Below are 16,779 nucleotides of genomic sequence, written 5' to 3'. Positions count from 1 at the left end.
AAAACCAAGATGGAAACCTGGGGGAAACATGTGGATAGGGGAATTTTTGATATGTTTAATATTTTTGTGAGTTTTTTTCAGGAGAAGGTATTGGACTTTTCAAGTTAATAAGTGAGCACCGGAAGTCACTCTTGGGTGCATTTCAACAATATTTCCCAAATTCAAAAGATCCAAGAGCCAGGAAAGAATGGACTCGCGATCCATTTCTTCCTGCCAAGGAGTCCTGCCACTGCTGCAAGAGGATCAGTTGACTGAGCTGGCATGTGATGGAGGACTTAAAACTTTGTTTAACGTATCCTCGTCTCCATCATCCCTCTGGATTAAAACAAAAGGTGACTATCCTGAACTTAGCACCCTAGCTTTCAAGATCTTACAGCCATTTCCGTCTACATAACTTTATGAAACAGGTTTCTGTTCACTGATTACCACCAAGAACAGACATTGCAATAGGCTTGACATGAGAAACACACTGCAAGTCTCGCTGTCAAACATGATGCCTCATATGACTTGCTTGTGTTGGGCGAATAAGCCCAACAATCCCACTGATGTGATCTCATCAGTAAGTCGTACATTTTCATTTTATGTAGCTAGACTAAGTAGTGGTATCTTATGTATGATTTTTAACAGTGGAGGCAATAAAATACTTTGGGTAGCTAGCGATGTGTTGTGTATGATTTTGGGGGGAAATAATCATAAAAAAGTGTTAACAACATGTATTTTGTGCGTACAGATGCATTGTAAGACAACACGTGACCTCTTAAAATTAATTACCACAGTGAATATTCAAATATGCAACTAAAATGTTTCTATACTGGTCAACCAAAAGTTTTTGAATGAGTTTTCCAGTCCGCAGTATAAAATAGGTTGTACCACTGCTGTACAAAATGTACTATTAAATTCAGTTTCCTTCAAACAGTAAGAAAGAAACTGATAACAGTTAATCAAATAGGGGAGCAAAAAAAAAAAAATCCTGAAAGTGCTTTTAAAATATTTAAAAATATTCAGAATATGGTTAAAGTTGTGCCATTTTTAATTTTCAACTTAGAAGTTTTGAAGCTGATTAGTGTCCCTTTAGCAGTACCATATACAAAGTTCAGTGTACAGGCAGTCCCCCGGTTACGTACAAGATAGGGACTATAGGTTTGTTCTTAAGTTGAATTTGTATGTAAGTCGGAACTGGCATCCAGATTCAGCCGCTGCTGCTGAAACTGACCAGGGGCTGACTACAGAAAGCTGGAGGCAGAATTGCTCTGCCCCCAGCTTCCTGAAATCAGCCACTGATCAGTTTCAACAGCTGCTGAATCTCGAGCCAGTTCCGACTTACATACAAATTACATACAGTTCCGACTTACATACTAGCTGCGCCCCACCCTCCCAGCAGACCAGGGACACAGGGAGCAAAGCTGCAGCGGCGGCGGGGTGCCACGCCTCCCCAGCTTTCCTCCAGGTGTCCCTGGTCTGCTGGAGACGGTCCCCAGCAGACTAGGGGCACCCGGAGCAGCTTTTCTCGCCCCGGAGGTCGAGGTGGCGGGACCACTGCGCTCTGGGCGGTCCCGCTGTCTGCAAGGTCCAGGGCGAGAGAGCCCCATTCGTAAGTGCGGATCCGCGTAAATCAGGGACTGCCTGTATATCAATGAATCACTGGTGCAAAATGGACAAAAAAGGGGTGAGATTCTATTAAACTCAGTGAGATGTTACAAAAAAACCAAAAATGCATTCTGCCATTTGTTGAAAAAACACTCCTAGATCACTCTGCAAACTAACTGCTGATTAAAACATTCTGACCAGAAGTGGTCTCCTATTGGGGTCCATATGGAATTGGAGGAGGAAAGAAAGAGGCTACCAAACACAAATCAGATGTGTTTTGTAGGGTGCCAACGAATCTTATCAAAAGGTCACTTGTATAGCTTTACCTGAAAGGAACATGCACAGGGACAAGGACATGAATTTCCAAGCTGAAATCATAACAGAAAATGTCATGACTTTATTTTGCAACAGATATCTTAAAGAAAATATTTTACTAATAATTATGGATGTGCAATGTATCAGTTTTTCTTGTGGTGTCTCCTTCTCATTTAGTCATTTATTTCTGTTCTTCAACTCAAGAGGCCAGATGCTGGAGAGGCATGCATATTTAACAGAGGTGGAGACTAAAATCATCACATTCAAGACCTAAAAATGGCTTCCAAATTTGTGGGTGCTGTTTTGCACTCACTATTAATTACTCAGATAAAGTGGAAATCAGGTTGAGGGGACTTTTAAAATATGGTTCATGGTATTAACTAATTCCATTAATCATCACTTCTTGATGATGCAGACATGATATCAACTAGGAGCATCATCTAAGGTAATGTCCTGGGCAATTCCTGAAGGAGAGTTCTCTGCTTCAGAGGCAGGGCTACCAAGGAGAGAGACAGAGTCATCCATGTCCATGATATGCTGTTTCTCCAGTTCATAACTCAGGTCAGAGTTCCCTTTGTCACTGACCTCTCCCTCTGACTCATCTGCCAGTTTGTCCTGGGCCTGTGCTGTCTCCTCAGAATCTTCTTTTTGATGCAGAAAATTACAAATCATATTAGGTCTGTTGTATGAGAAATCTTTGTCTTTGATCTGTAACCACTCCACACCACCTGGTCAGAAAAAAGAAACAAGAGGAGGAAAAATTTTACAGCAAGGCATTTTTTTTATTTTCACAAGTTGATTCTTTTAATTTCAAACAATAATTAGAAATATGAAAACAAAGGTAATGTTGTTTGAAGCAACCACCAATATTACATATGAGAAGTGTGCCATAAGCTTCTGCTACAAAAAGACCTGAGGAGGGAAAGAAAGCAAACTTCTTAGGACCCATTTTCAAAACTAGAGACAGTAAAATCCCCTTCAGATGTCCTTGTTTCCTTCTGCTGTTTAAAACAGACCAGTTTTCACCATGATCCTCGTATACTGAACTGAGAAAAATGCTTAGTTATGAAAAACAGCAGCTTAAGTTTCACTGTCTTTTATACTATATTGCTTCAAGAGGTAAATTTATTTGCTTGCTTAATCACTCATACTGGAGTTTGTCTCCAATATAACATTTTTTCTTAGAACTGAGGGAGGGAGGATTTTCAAAATCCCCATCAGATAGATGATTTCTAATCAGCCATTTTCATTTGCTTTGCACTTGAGAACCATATATAAGAACTTTTGTCCTTCTAGCTGGGCAATGTCCCTAACACGCCCTTAGCTCTATTGCTTCTTCAAATCAGACAGTATTTCCTCTGAGAGATGACTCAAAACCTGTCTACCTCCAACATAAAAGCTACTACTGCTGAGTATTTTTCAATCTGGAAAGCTACCAAGATTTGCGATATCGTCTCCCATGTGCTGTGTAACACATAACTATTACACCACCTGCTAAAATTTGGTAATATAAAATTTTTTATGGTACCTATTGCTCTCCCCTTAGCAGGGATGCCTTCTCCCCTAAGCAGGGATGCCTTCTGTTGATTTACTGGCCTTTGAGATTTGTGTTTCTCATATGCTGGTTCTGTTTGTTCATCTAACAGCTTTCCATTCTTTCACAGCAGTGATACATAAAAATAAATGGTACAGGTGAACATTTCTTTGCCTAATCCAAAAGAACAATGGGGAAGAAAATGACAACTTTCAAGAATTTAGAGTTGTATCTCTGGGCTGCGTCCCACTATACATTCAGGAATTGAACCACTAGTTTTGATGGTTGTTGAAGATGTCCTGAAAGTTAGGACTGTCTTATTTAATTAAATCTAAGTGTGCCTGTGTTAATTAAAAGCTATTATTTAAAAAGATAATCCTTTTCCAATTCCTATTTATAATGGAATCAGCACATTTATACAACAACTGAAAATCCCACTTGCATTATAAATGTGGCGATGATGGAATTCTTTTCATTGAAAGGTTGGTATTCCAATTACTTATAATACCAGCAAAACAGTGATTCACATAGATATTAATTAACCATTCTTCAGTATTTATTTTGTACTGTGCCAACACTATTTTATCTAGGTGCCACACAGCATCTAAGCAAATTCCAAAACAGTTTCCACATGATTCAAGATCCTGAGAATATATTTTAATGATGCAGAATGTAGACTACCATGTAAAATTAAGTTTAGAAAGTCAAATAACTTGATGGAACATGGCACCTGTAAAGGTGTAAGAATGAATACTAATGAAAAGTGGTACAGCAAGTCCATAGACCACTTTATTAAAAGTACTACAAATACACATTACTGATGTGACTGCTATTTCTTCCCTCATGTAAGTATACTCTTCAAAAGTTACACATTCTCAATTTACAATAATTAAAATATGGCTACTGATATGTGTAAGTATTGAGTGTTTGTCATGCACAAGTGCTGACTTGCTTGTAAGGAAGCTTGAGTCCAATTAGAATTTCCTATAGTGGAGTTGTTTTAATGAAGCAATCTACCTGCTACCATATTGCACTAATTTTTAAAATGAATGATTTCTTAATCAATATGCAATATTAGGTTGGGAGAGATTTTACATCTTTTGGGTAAAAGTCATCTCATCTGTGGTCATATCTTCATGACTAGATTGTTCACAAGATAACTATTTAATACCATAAGGTGTAATCTTAAAATGAAAATGTATAAATTTAGCCTAAAATGGCTCTTTATTCCTAACCCTGCATATGAGCAAAAAGGCAGGAATAAAATATTAGTAAGAGCAGTATTACTATAAACATCCAAATATAGAATCAGCATTGACTTCAGTCCTAGAGATAAATGGCAATATTTAACCCTGTCATGAAATGATACAATTCCACTGAAGCAAGTGCAGGAGAACTTAATTCATGCCAAAAATCACAGGAAGCTTTAAAAATAGCTATGAATATTTTCAGGTAAATTAATTTGTTGTTTAAGAATGAAAGTTTGTACCTTTTAATTCCCTGGATGCTTACTGGCACAAGGGTGTAAACTAATTTCTGTTGCCAGCCTGGTATCAAAGATAAGGTGTAGTCCTAGCATGATTTCACATGTCCCAACATACAAGACCAAGTGCACTAACCTATGTTCTCTTCTCCTTCCTTCTTTTCAGACAGAAGTGTCCGTGTCATGTTCAGCTTCTTCATTGTATGGCACTTGTATTTCAGCTGTAGTTTTTGGTTTCCTTCTGCATCTACAATAAAGAAAAAAAAAGTGTGTAATTTTAGTGAACATCCCTATCATCTGAAACATGAAAATTATCTGAACTTTACAGCTGTAGCTCAGCTACAAGTCAGGACATACAAGGATGTATCACTTACCAGGCTCTGCATTTTCTTCAAACACCACAAAGGTTCCAAGAGTATCTATATATAGAGAAGAAAGGAGACTCAGCTGAGAAATAACACAGATTATTTGCCAACGTCCCAGTACTTCAAAAAGCAGAGTGCTCTCCACCTCCACTGAAGTCAGTGGAAGTTGAGGATGATCAGCATCTCCCATGATTGGAACAAAAAACAGGACTATGTAGCACTTTAAAGACTAACAAGATGGTTTATTAGGTGATGAGCTTTCATGGGCCAGACCCACTTCCTCAGATCAAATAGTGGAAGAAAATTGGCATGACCATATATACCAAAGGATACAATCAAAACAATGAACACAAATGAAAAGGACAAATCAAATTTCAGAAAAGAAGGGGGATCAAGGGGGGGGAGGTAAAGGTCTGTGAACTAATGATATTAGAGGTGATAATTGGGGAAGCTATCTTTGTAATGGGTAAGATAATTAGCATCCTTGTTGAGACCTAGGTGTAAAGTGTAAATTTAAGCACCAATGACAGTTCAGAGGATTCTCTTTCAAGTCTGGTGTTAAAATGTCTTTGAAGCAGGATGCAGGCAGTTAAGTCCTTGAGACAATGCCCCTTTCTGGTTGAAATGGCAAGAAACTGTTTTTTCTTTGTGATCCTGTCTAGTATCTGTTTTGTGTACATTGATTCTTTGGTGAAGTATCTGAGACATTTGTCCAATGTACACAGCAGATGGACACTGTCGGCACATGATAGCATAAATTATATTTCTGGACAAATATTGGACAAACGTCTCAGACACTTTGCCAAAGAATCAATGCACACAAAACAGATATTAGACAGGATCCCGAAGAAAAAACAGTTTCTTGCCATTTCAACCAGAAAGGGCATTGTCTCAAGGACTTAACTACCTGCATCCTGCTTCAAAGACATTTTAACACCAGACTTGAAAGAGAAACCTCTGAACTGTCATTGGTGCTTAAATTTACACTTTACACCTAGGTCTCAACAAGGATGCTAATTATCTTACCCATTACAAAGATAGCTTCCCCAATTATTATCTCTAATATCATTAACTCACAGACCTTTACCCCTCCCCCCCCATCCTCCTCCTTTTCTGAAATTTGATTTGTCCTTTTCATTTGTGTTGATTGTTTTGATTGTATCCTTTGGTATATATGGTCATGCCAATTTTCTTCCACTATTTGATCTGAGGAAATAGGTCTGGCTCACAAAAGATCATCACCTAATAAACCATCTTGTTAGTCTTTAAAGTGCTACACAGTCAGGTTTTTTGTTTCAGCTAGACCAGACTAAGATGGCTACATTTCTATTACTATTCTCATGATTGGGGCCTTTATGTCACACTGAAAATGAGACGTTTCATCCATATGATTGCCTCCTACCTTCATACTCCCCAGCAAAGACATATCTGTCCACTTGCAAAATGGGCCTCTCTGTGTCTATTCCCTATGGACAAGGACAAACAGAAATTACATTGAAGTCATGCTTCAGTTAGTCAAGGCAAGAATAGAGAACAACTGGTATGCGAAAAAGAGTATATGCAGTACAAGACAAAAAGCAATATGAAATGCACACCTATTCTATGACACAGACTATGGAGAGAAAATGGACAAACTAAAAATAGTTTCCTTTGTGTATGAACTCAAAAGTTTTCTAAACTGCAAGATTTAGATGAAACAGATATACAATGCATCTTGAACAATTAGGTAAGCAAATGAGAAAGGTGTTCAGGAGGGAAAAAGAACGGATGTATGAGATCATAACACCTAAAGAGCAACATGCACATCACCAGTCCACTGGCAACAATGGGTGGCTATTATTTATATGCAAACAGCAGATCTCTGAAAATAAAGTAACGCTATCAACTGAACATCAAGTACATTTCTAAAAAGGTATTAAAATTGGTTTCCAGAATTAGTCTGGCTTCTGTTTCCTTCTACAAGTTACTGTGGTTTTACAATCACTTTCTCCTTATTTTTAAGTGTTTTTTCCCCTCCCATTTCTGTGAGGGTGTGTCTAGACTACATGGCTCCGTTGACGGAGCCATGTAAAGTAGTTTACTCAACAGTCAATGAAGCAGGGATTTAAATAATCCTGCTTCATTAAAATAAAAATGGACGCCGTGCTGTGCCGACAATCAGCTGATTTGGCACAGCGCGGCAGTCTAGACGCGGTGCGGTCGACAAGGGAAGCCTTTGTCAACCGCTCCTGTAAGCCTTGTGAAATGGAAACGAGACTTACAGGAGTGGTTGACAAAGGCTTCCCTTGTCGACTGCGCCGCGTCTAGACTGCTGCGCTGTGCCGGATCAGCTGATTGTTGGCACAGCGCGGCGGCCATTTTTATTTTAATGAAGCAAGGATTATTTAAATCCCCGCTTCATTGACCATGTCTAGTAAACTACTTTACATGGCTCCGTCGACGGAGCCATGTAGTCTAGACACACCCCGAGTGTGTGTCAGTCAACAGGGAAGTGATTATAGAGACTAACAAAAATATACAGGATCATAAGCTTTCATGGAGAAGACCCACTTCATCAGATGAGTTTGAATGAAAACAATAGAATATATACAACAGTTGTAACAGAGCGGGTTAAAGGACTTGGGGGAGGGGAGAGAGGCTGCTCTAGCAGAGGAAACAGCAGCAATCCTGGCTAATTAGGGGCAGCTGAGAAAGGGCGGCTGCAAATCAACTAAGCGCAAGGTGAAGCTGATTGGGGTTGCCCAGGGCCTCTTTAAAAACCCTCCCTGAGGGAGACGAGAGAGAGAAGGAGCCTGGATAGGAGGAAAACAACCCAGTGTTAAGGAGACTCAGCGTGGAGGAGCAGGAGGAACCACCAGACCTACTAAAGGCTACAGGGGGAGATGAGGAGTTGAGCAGGGGGTGTTGGAGGACTCTCTTACCCCTCACCTTTCGGGGCAAGAAGAGGGCTTTCTGGTCAGCCGTGACTGGCCCTGGGCTTCAGCCCAATACAACATCCTTAATGCTAAGGGCCAGGAAAGCCCAAGGACAAACTCTCTGCAGGTGAGGGCCCTGCTGCAGCCCTCAAAGTGTGGGACAGTGGACAGAACAGTGATCAGGGTCTCAGGAGGGAGACTGACCCCTGCCACACAGTATATAAATAACAAGCCCAGTCAGTCATTTGTGTACCATGTCTCAGATAAATTGGGTTAGACCTGAGAACAAAATGTACTCAGAAGAACAAGAATGATGCATAATTATGTATGAACTTCTTTTGAGTTTCTCCAATGTCAATTGTAATTGAGAGTTAAAACTAATTTTATTGACTTATTTATTTTGATCATCAGTGACATGTTCAGAGACATTTTCCATCTCTTTCTAGCTTTGCCAAACATCCTTTTCCTTATCAGGGTCTGGGGCATTCATTCATTTCCACAAGCAAGACGCCTTGGCTAGGTCTATGCTGCAAAGAAAAGCTGGAAAAAGATACGCATTTTGCATATCTTTTTCCGCTTTTTCTTTCGAAAGAGGCTTTTCTGAAATTTGGCCCGTCTACATGGGGCCAAATTTTGGAAAAACTTCCTCTTTTGACACATCCCTTCTTCCTCAAAGGATGAGGATAACAGGGATGGCAAAAGAATGCCTCCGCTTTTTCAGAAATTGTTCCAAAAAAGCAGACACATTCCTTGGACTGGGCATAGCTTTTCCAGGATACCAAGCTCTGTTGTCTAGCCCTTGTCTCACATAGGAGAATCAATTAAATCACTCAACTGTAAGAGTGAAAACTAGGTAATCTTGCCTTTGATAGTAATTTTGTAATAGAGTAGACCGCTTTAGAGAGAAAAATGTTGTCTGAAAGCAATAGGCTGCTCTTCATATGCTAATTATTTGGACTCAATGGGCAGTATTTTGGGCCAAGAGAGAGTACACAGGAAGTTAAGGTAAAAATGGGCTTTGTTTGCAAGTTGTTGTCCAAGAAATTGCAAGGAAGTGTATTTGCCCAACTTCTCTGGTCTAGGACTCACTGGTCTGGCGAGACCACAGATGTTGCTGGACCAGAAAACCGCATCAACTGGGGCTGGCTGGGAGTCCAGAGGCAGAGGGATGTGGCTGCGACCTTTAACATAAGGATGCATTGAAGCAGGTTGGCATTGGGAGCTTCCTAAATTCATAAAGTCCGTCAACCTAACAAGTATGCCACAAGGAAAGAACGCACCCATTCCATATCAGAGGGATGACCCATCATGCCAACGAAGCTTTTTTTCCTCAATTTCTAAGCTCCAAGTTTCTTCGTTCTTTGTCAGTTAGTTCTTAATGTATCAAGGACAGGAGTGAGTATATTCAAAAGCTTTAAAGCTATTTAATACCATATGTACCTTTTGAATAGTATTACATTTGTAACTGATTATTTTACTATTTCACTATGTCATTTCTCTCAATAGAAATTTTAAGGCTACATTTGTTTCAGCGTGACTGACTTTGCTATACACCCAAGACTCCATGCAAATTTTGTGTAGCCTGATTCTGGGATAAGAACCTTATTATCTTCTATGAAGAATAAGTGGCAAGCCTATAACCCATACTATATAAATTAATAATCTCTTAAAATCAGGCAACAGAATCCAAAATAGGGATGTAAAATCTCCAAAAAATAGTAACCATGTAGCCAATTAAAATTAAACTGATTACATGGTTAAGTGAGATCAGTGGGATGCTGGTCCACAAGCTCTCAGCACCTCCCGGCTCGGCAGGAGTTTCATCATTAACCAGAACGGATAATTCTCAGCTTATTGGTTAACGAGTTAAACTCCTACATCCTTACTCAAAAGTTAGTTCAACACTTAAATCCTTTATGGGTCTGGGTCTAAGACTTACGAGCCTTAGCCACCTTTGATGTAGGGTCTTTAAGTCACTTGGGTGTTTTTGCAAATTTTATCCTATGTTTTCCATAACAGTATAGTCACAGGTCTTAGGGAACTTTTTATATATGTTCACATTATATGATGTTAATGTGATGCTAACTGCTCTGTGCACAAACCATGGGAAATATATTACCCACACAGTCCGCATATTTAATACAAACCGAGTTCAAGGAGGCCCTAAAAGGTCTCCATTGTTCACAAAAATAAAAATTTGCATATTTACTGATATGTTGTAGTCAAACTCACCAAAACCTTGCATTTGTTTTCACATTTTTCTAGAAAGTCTGAATCGATAATTCCTGACAATTCCACCATGACCAACTGCTCCTGCAAAATAAGTACATAAGGCACATTCATGATACACTTAAAATGCTAAATACATTTTAAAAAATTTAACCAATGCAAGTATTATTTTGCTATTAAAACAAACCACTCTCTCAACTAATACAACTGGACCTCCGTAGTCTGGCTCTCTCAGGACCATATTGGTCTCAAATAAGGGAGTTTGCTGGACAAGGGGAGGTCAGTGCACCTCCTGGCTGCTAGATCCTGCTCTCAGATTTATTTCCCAGCCTCTGACCCTGCTACCAATCTCAACCACTGGGATCCATTCTCAGACTAGTTGTGCTCCCAGTGACCAGCAAGACTCCCAACTACATGTCACCAGGCTCAGTCAGATCCTGCTCCCAGCCACTGGGGCTGTGTGACCCAGCAACATCTGTGGTCCTGGCAGCAAAACCACAGATGATGCCTGATCAGGGCGTCCCAGACCAGTGGGGTCATCTGCAAACGGAGATTGTACTAAGATAAAAATTCAAAATTCCCCTGACGAACTGCAAAATTAGTTTGAAATCACTAAAATGAAGTTAAATAAAGGCAAGTAGAAAGTATTGCACTTAGGAAGACAAAAACAAATGTACAACTGCAAAATGGGAAATAAATGGGTAGGTAGTAGTACAGCTGAAAAGGGTTTCAGGGTTGTAATAGCTCACAAATTAAATGACAGCCAACTGTACAGCGCTGTTGCAAAAAGGGCCCATATTCTAAGATGTTTTGCACATAGAAGACACAGGAGATAGTTGTCCCTCTCTATATGGTATTATTGAGGCTTCAGCTGGAGTACTGTGTCCAGTTCTGGGCACCACACTTCAAGAAAGATGTGGATAGTTAAGGTGAAAGCAAAACACCAATGTAAAAGGTTTAGAAAACTTGACCTCTGAGGAACGGTTTAAAATAAACCATGCATGTTTACTCTAGAACCGGGGGCAGTGGGGAATATGACCCAGATCATATCCAGCCCACCAAGTCACCTGATCTGGCCCATAGACATAGCTAGGAGCCTCAGGCAGATTCCCTGGCTGCCCCACCCCGGCCCATCACTCAGAAAAGCAGCTGCTGGACATGTGTGTTTCACAAATGTGAGCTGAGGGCAAGGGGGAGAGGCTTCCTGCGCTGCTCTTTCCCCCAACATAATCCCATTGGTTGGTTTCTAGCCACTGGGAGCTGCCTGTTTGAACAACAGACAGCATGCAAAGCAGCATTCTCTCCTCCCCTCAGGCACCTATTCACCGATACACATGGCCCCTGCAGTTTATGTGGGGGCGGGGCAGGCAAGGAGCCTGCCTGAGAAATGTGCTGGGTTGCTGGCTAGGAGTCACCCAGGTAAGTCTCCTGCCTGTGGCACCCCAGCTGCTCCCTCCTTCCCCGCCCCCACCACTGGCCCCTTAATCCACATAAGCCAAACCCTCTGCTCCCCTCCTGAAGCCATACCCCTTTTCCAGACCTTGCACCCCAAACACCTGCCCCAAGTCACAACCCACTCCTGCCCTAAGTCAGGACCCAAACCCCTGCAACCTCTACTGTACCCCCCCATTTCCTGCCCTAGGTCACAACCACTTCCTTCATTCAAACTCAGTTCCAGACCCCACACACCCTCCTGTACCCCAATCCCTTACCTCAAGTCACCTTCTCCATCCCAGACTCCACTTACCACCTGTCTCCATCTCCATCCCAGACTCCACATTTCCTCCATTAATATCATATAAGAGAGCAGCCCTTGACCACTTTCTAAAATCTTGGGATGCCCCCCCCAATCAAAAATTGCCCACTCCTGCTCCAGAAAAAAATAAGATGAAGTGGTGAACCCTGATAAGTCTAATATATAAATGGTTACAAGAAAACAGTGATCAATTGTACTCCACATTCACCATGGCACCCGCCGGGGCATTTATGTGAGCCCATCTAGTGACCAGGGCCGGCCCGAGCCATTCTTGTGCCGCTGCCCCCGGGTACCCGGTGCACGTGTGGCCCCCACCCCCGGGCACCCAGCAGCCCAAGAAGGTGGGGGACCACTGACTTAAGGTAATGTAAGAAATCCTGGACTTAATCAGCAGCAAAGGAGATATAGATTAGCTAACAGGAAAAAACTTTCTAATGACAAGACTAGTTAATCTCTGGAATAGACTTGCAATAGAGGCTGTGAAATCCCCTCAGCAGAGGCTTTTAAGTACAGGTTGGATAAACATCTGTGAGGGAGGATCTAGGTTCACTTGGCCCTAACCAGAGCCGTCCCATCCATAGAGTTCGGATTGACCTGCCCAGCCTCTGCCTCAACAGTCCTATGCACGGGACCTGAAAGTCCCAGAGGAACCATAGGGATTACCTTGGGAGCTTGGCATAGAGCAGCAGCAGGCGTCAGCCCCACTCCACGCACTCACTGTGGTGGTGGAAGCCAGAACAACCCAGCAGTCTGCTTCACTTCACTGCCCATCTCCTTCACTGCTGTGTGGAGATGGAACGGGGGTGGAGGCTGGGGGAAGAGTTAGAGTGGGGCAGGGCAGCTGTACAGAAGGGGTAGAAGAGGTGAGGCAGGGCATGCCCCCTACCAAGCGATGGATCTGGTCCTACCTCAGCACAGAGGGCTGGACTGGATGACCTCTCAAGGACCCTTTTCAGCCCTTCATTTCTATGAATCGGTGCTGATAAGACAGTACGTACATAGGGAGCTGTGAGTGTGCAGCAAGCAAGCCATGCCCAGCTCTGTGCCAACTAACCCAAGAGGCTAGTTGACAACAAAGCAACATACTACCTCACTAGTAACTTCCATGTAGCAACAGCATTTCTGCTATCACCACAATTGCTCTCAATAGCATTCAGTCTCCAGTGTGCTGCAGGCCACACCGGATAGAGCAAGGGTTAATGGACATGGGGTGTGAGCACAACCCCAGCCATGCGGGGAAGTAGGCAGCACCAAGTGCAAATATGGTTAGAAGATAGAGTTAGAGCCACTCCCTATCATTGACACAACCCTCTCCCACCGTGCCCAGCTCTGCTCCACTTCCCACCTGGCCAGATACCCACTACACAAGAGGTCTCCAACCTTTTTAACCACAGGATCACTTTTTCAATTTAAGAGCAACGGAAGATCTACCTCAAACCCAAAAACCCTTGCCCCACTTCCTTCCCGCCCCTCACCCTGCTCATTCCATCACCCTTCCTCCCCCATCCTGGCTCACTTTCACCAGGCTGGTGTAGGCTCTGATCTTGGGCTAAGAGGTTTGGAGTGTGGGAGGGGCTCTGGGCTTAGCCCAGAGTGGAGGACTGGGGTCCAGGAAGGGCTTCAGGGTACAAGCTGTGGGAAGGAGTTTGAGCGCAAGGGAGTCTCACGTCTGGGGCAGGAGGGGGATTCAGGAAGCAGGCTCTGGCTGGGCACTGTTTAACAGAGACAGCTCCTGGGTGACAGAACAGTGGAGTTAAGGCAGGTTTACTTCTGCCCTGGCCCTGAATTACTCCTGAAAGCAGCTGGCATGTACAGCAATAGCTCCTGGCACCACATGCTACTCCTCATCTATAGGCACTGAGCCCACAGCTTCTACTGACCATGGTTCTCCTTTACTGATCAATGGGAGCTGCAGGAGTAGTGTCTGCAGTCTCCTCTGCTCTGCCTTTCTCAGGGGCTGCAGGGAGATGCCAGCCACTTCCAGGAGCAGCAATCTCCAAAGGGATCGTTACTCCAGCCAGGACAGGCTAGGCAATTGAGAACTCACTATTCAAAGAAATTTAAGTGTAAGAGAGAAATTAAAATCATTAAATGCACAGACCAGTTTAAAAAAAAACCCCAAACATAACACACTTTGCAAGCTGTAAAAGAAGTGACAACCACCCAGGTATGTGTTAGGTCAGGAGCTGAAAATGAAGGACAGCTGGTCTTTGTGAGAATGAGGGGCACACACACAGCATGTGAGAGTGACAGAGATTTGCATTGCCAAGCTCCCTCCATCCCCTTCTCTATGCGGAGATGGGGTACAGAAGTGGGGGCAGGGCAGACACACTGACATCTGTGGCCTCCCCCCTTTTCTCCCTCTCACTCTGCACAGCAAGGAGGAGCCTCTGGGGGGGGGGGGCAGCTCCAAGGCCAAGGGCAGGAGATGAGCAGCAGTGGGGGGAGGGGCCGCCGAAGTGCCAGCGCTTGGTCGCCTCTTGTCCAAACCAGTCAGGGTCCCGTGTCAGAGGCGCCAGGATCCGCCCCCAGGTCCCTGCTACTGGCTGGTGACCGCTGCGCCCTCCACGAGTCGGCGGGGGCCTCGCCTCGTGCCACGGGGGGGACGCCAGCCAAGGAGCTCGCGCGGGCAGCAGAGGCAGCCAAACGCCGCCGCCCACCAGCAGGTTCCAGCGCGGCTGCCGGGACAACTCACCTCCACCTCCTCCGCCTCCGCCATTTCCCCGTCGGGAACCGGCGCCTCCGCGCGCACCACGTGACCCCGAGGCCGCCATCTTAGATTCGGGCAGAGGGGTGGGGGCGATCCCTGGCCCTGCCCCGCCCCCTTCGGAGCCGCGGGATCCTCTGGCAGCTGCGCGCGGCGGGGGGGAGGGGGGGGGTTCTTGCAGCCCCCGCGCTGCGCCAGGCACCCGCTCCCCGCGCGCAGAGTCCAAATCTGCGGGGGGCCGCCGCAGGTGTGGGGCGGGGCCGCGCCCGTCAAGCGTCCCGGGGCGGCGAGAGCGCGCGGGCTGTAACGGGAGCGGGGGAGGCAGCACCGCAGGGCCACGCGGCCCTAGAGCGCTGCGGGGTGCAGCTGGCTTGTGCCTGAGCTGGAAACTTATCTGCGGGGCTGGGCGCAGGCTCGGAGCTGCCTCCCCGAGGCCTAGAGGAGGAACATCACGGACCCATTTACTACCCAGTGGAGTGAAGTCCTACGTCTGCAGGCTCCTGCCCAGCTTTGTCTCCCTGGCTACACAGCCCATGTCTCTTCAGAACTTCTAGTAGCCTCCTACCTCTGCCTCTCCAGGGGTGTTTTCCACCTGAAATTGAAAGGGGGAGCGAGCGGGTGCCCAATATACAGTAGGCGAGGCTGTAAGGACGAAGGGGGAGGCGGATTGTAGGGCACCATCCTAAAACCAGAAAAGTGTTTTGCAACCTTCTTTTAGATTTAAATCATGTTTTAAAATGAGAAAAATGCTCAGCTGTAGCTTATTTGACTGGGAGTAACAGGAGCTGAATTCCTACTGCCTTTATCCCAGGAAACAGCACACACTAGGGATGTTAAAATGGCTGCAATTAAGTAATTGCGTAACCACTGAAAATGTCAAGCGATTACATGCAGGGCAGCAGGGGTCTGCCCCCGGAGCCTATGTGCATGGGAAATCGGCTTTTAAGCCTGCTTCCCATGTATACCAGCTTGTGCAGGGCAGCAGATGGCTCCCTAGAAGCCAGTGCATGTTGGGACCTGGCTTTTATGAGGCTCCCTGCACATACCAGGAGCCTGCGTGTAACCATGAATGTTTACCAATTAGCTCTGGCTCATCAGTTAACCATTTACATGGTTAGGCTTTCACATCCCTAGCACAAACATTGGGTAAACCACTACTGATACTAAAGAAAAAGTTGAATTCAGATCTTCCTTTGTTCATAATATATTCTACTCTGTATTCTGACCTAATCATATAGCAGCCTTACTGCTGTTAGTGCTTCATTCTACTCAATTATTGGTGCTTTATAAGGCAAGACATCTATGAAAGTTATATAGAGGTTGAGTAGAATAACAGTTGCTCCAGCCCCATGGGACCTGTTGAGAGTCGGGGGTGCTGGAGCAGCCCTTGACCACAGCAGGTCCAGCCCTGGCTCACTGCAGGTAGAGGTGCTCCAGCCCAGCCAGCATAGGCCCTGTGCTGACGTGGACTGTATTACCTCTCCCCATCTGCCCCAATTAATCAGTTAACCAGTTAACTAATTAAACAGGATTTTCCATTCCTAATTTGAACTTCAGGGCCTATATATATATATATATTATCTTCTGTTGTTTCTGAGACATTGCTTAGCTGAAAGGCATCACAATTCAAGGTGATGGCCATAGTAGCTAAATCAGGCATTGCAGGATGCATACTGGAGTTCAGTAAGTTCACAAAAAAAACCCTATTGTAGTACACACTGTGGGATCATCTACAGTAAATTGAAGGGAAGAGACAAAAGTCTTTTGGGGGACTGGAAGATTTTTGTTGCCAAAAATGGCCATATGCTGTTGTAATGTGAATGTTCAGAGGTTTTTGGCGCCAAAATCTGTTTTTTGGCAACCAAACACATCAGTGTAGACAAGGCCG

General features: G+C 44.2%; 1 protein-coding gene across 2 annotated transcripts; it reads right to left on the bottom strand.

Annotated features, from left to right (window-relative positions):
* Nucleotides 1-1,961: 1,961 nt before the first annotated feature.
* GTF3C6 (general transcription factor IIIC subunit 6) lies at nucleotides 1,962-15,032 on the bottom strand. Of its 2 annotated transcripts, none has more exons than XM_075923116.2 (6): nucleotides 14,880-15,032; nucleotides 10,432-10,512; nucleotides 6,687-6,750; nucleotides 5,294-5,338; nucleotides 5,056-5,166; nucleotides 1,962-2,630 (listed from the first exon to the last, which is right to left on the bottom strand). In XM_075923116.2, the coding sequence occupies exons 1-6, from the start codon at nucleotides 14,901-14,903 to the stop codon at nucleotides 2,326-2,328; spliced, it is 630 nt and encodes a 209-aa protein (XP_075779231.1). In that variant the 5' UTR covers nucleotides 14,904-15,032; the 3' UTR covers nucleotides 1,962-2,325. The 2 variants fall into 2 exon arrangements, with proteins under 2 accessions (XP_075779231.1, XP_006123270.3); XM_006123208.5 differs by lacking the exon at nucleotides 14,880-15,032 and adding an exon at nucleotides 14,065-14,218.
* Nucleotides 15,033-16,779: the final 1,747 nt, after the last annotated feature.

The sequence above is a fragment of the Pelodiscus sinensis genome, chromosome 3, assembly GCF_052426305.1.
Source record: "Pelodiscus sinensis isolate ZL-2025 chromosome 3, ASM5242630v1, whole genome shotgun sequence".
NCBI classification, from domain to species: domain Eukaryota; kingdom Metazoa; phylum Chordata; order Testudines; family Trionychidae; genus Pelodiscus; species Pelodiscus sinensis.
This window is presented reverse-complemented; position numbering and strand designations above follow the sequence as displayed.

What these genes read in the sequence shown, in the direction of transcription:
- GTF3C6 (XM_075923116.2), bottom strand. Translation starts at nt 14,903, where the DNA reads ATGGCGGAGGCGGAGGAGGTGGAG. An exon ending in TGAAGAAAATGCAGAGCCTG is followed by an intron (nt 5,167 to 5,293) that starts GTAAGTGATACA and finishes TCTTTATTGTAG; the next exon opens with ATGCAGAAGGAAACCAAAAA. An exon ending in GGAAGGAGAAGAGAACATAG is followed by an intron (nt 2,631 to 5,055) that starts GTTAGTGCACTT and finishes TTTTCTGACCAG; the next exon opens with GTGGTGTGGAGTGGTTACAG.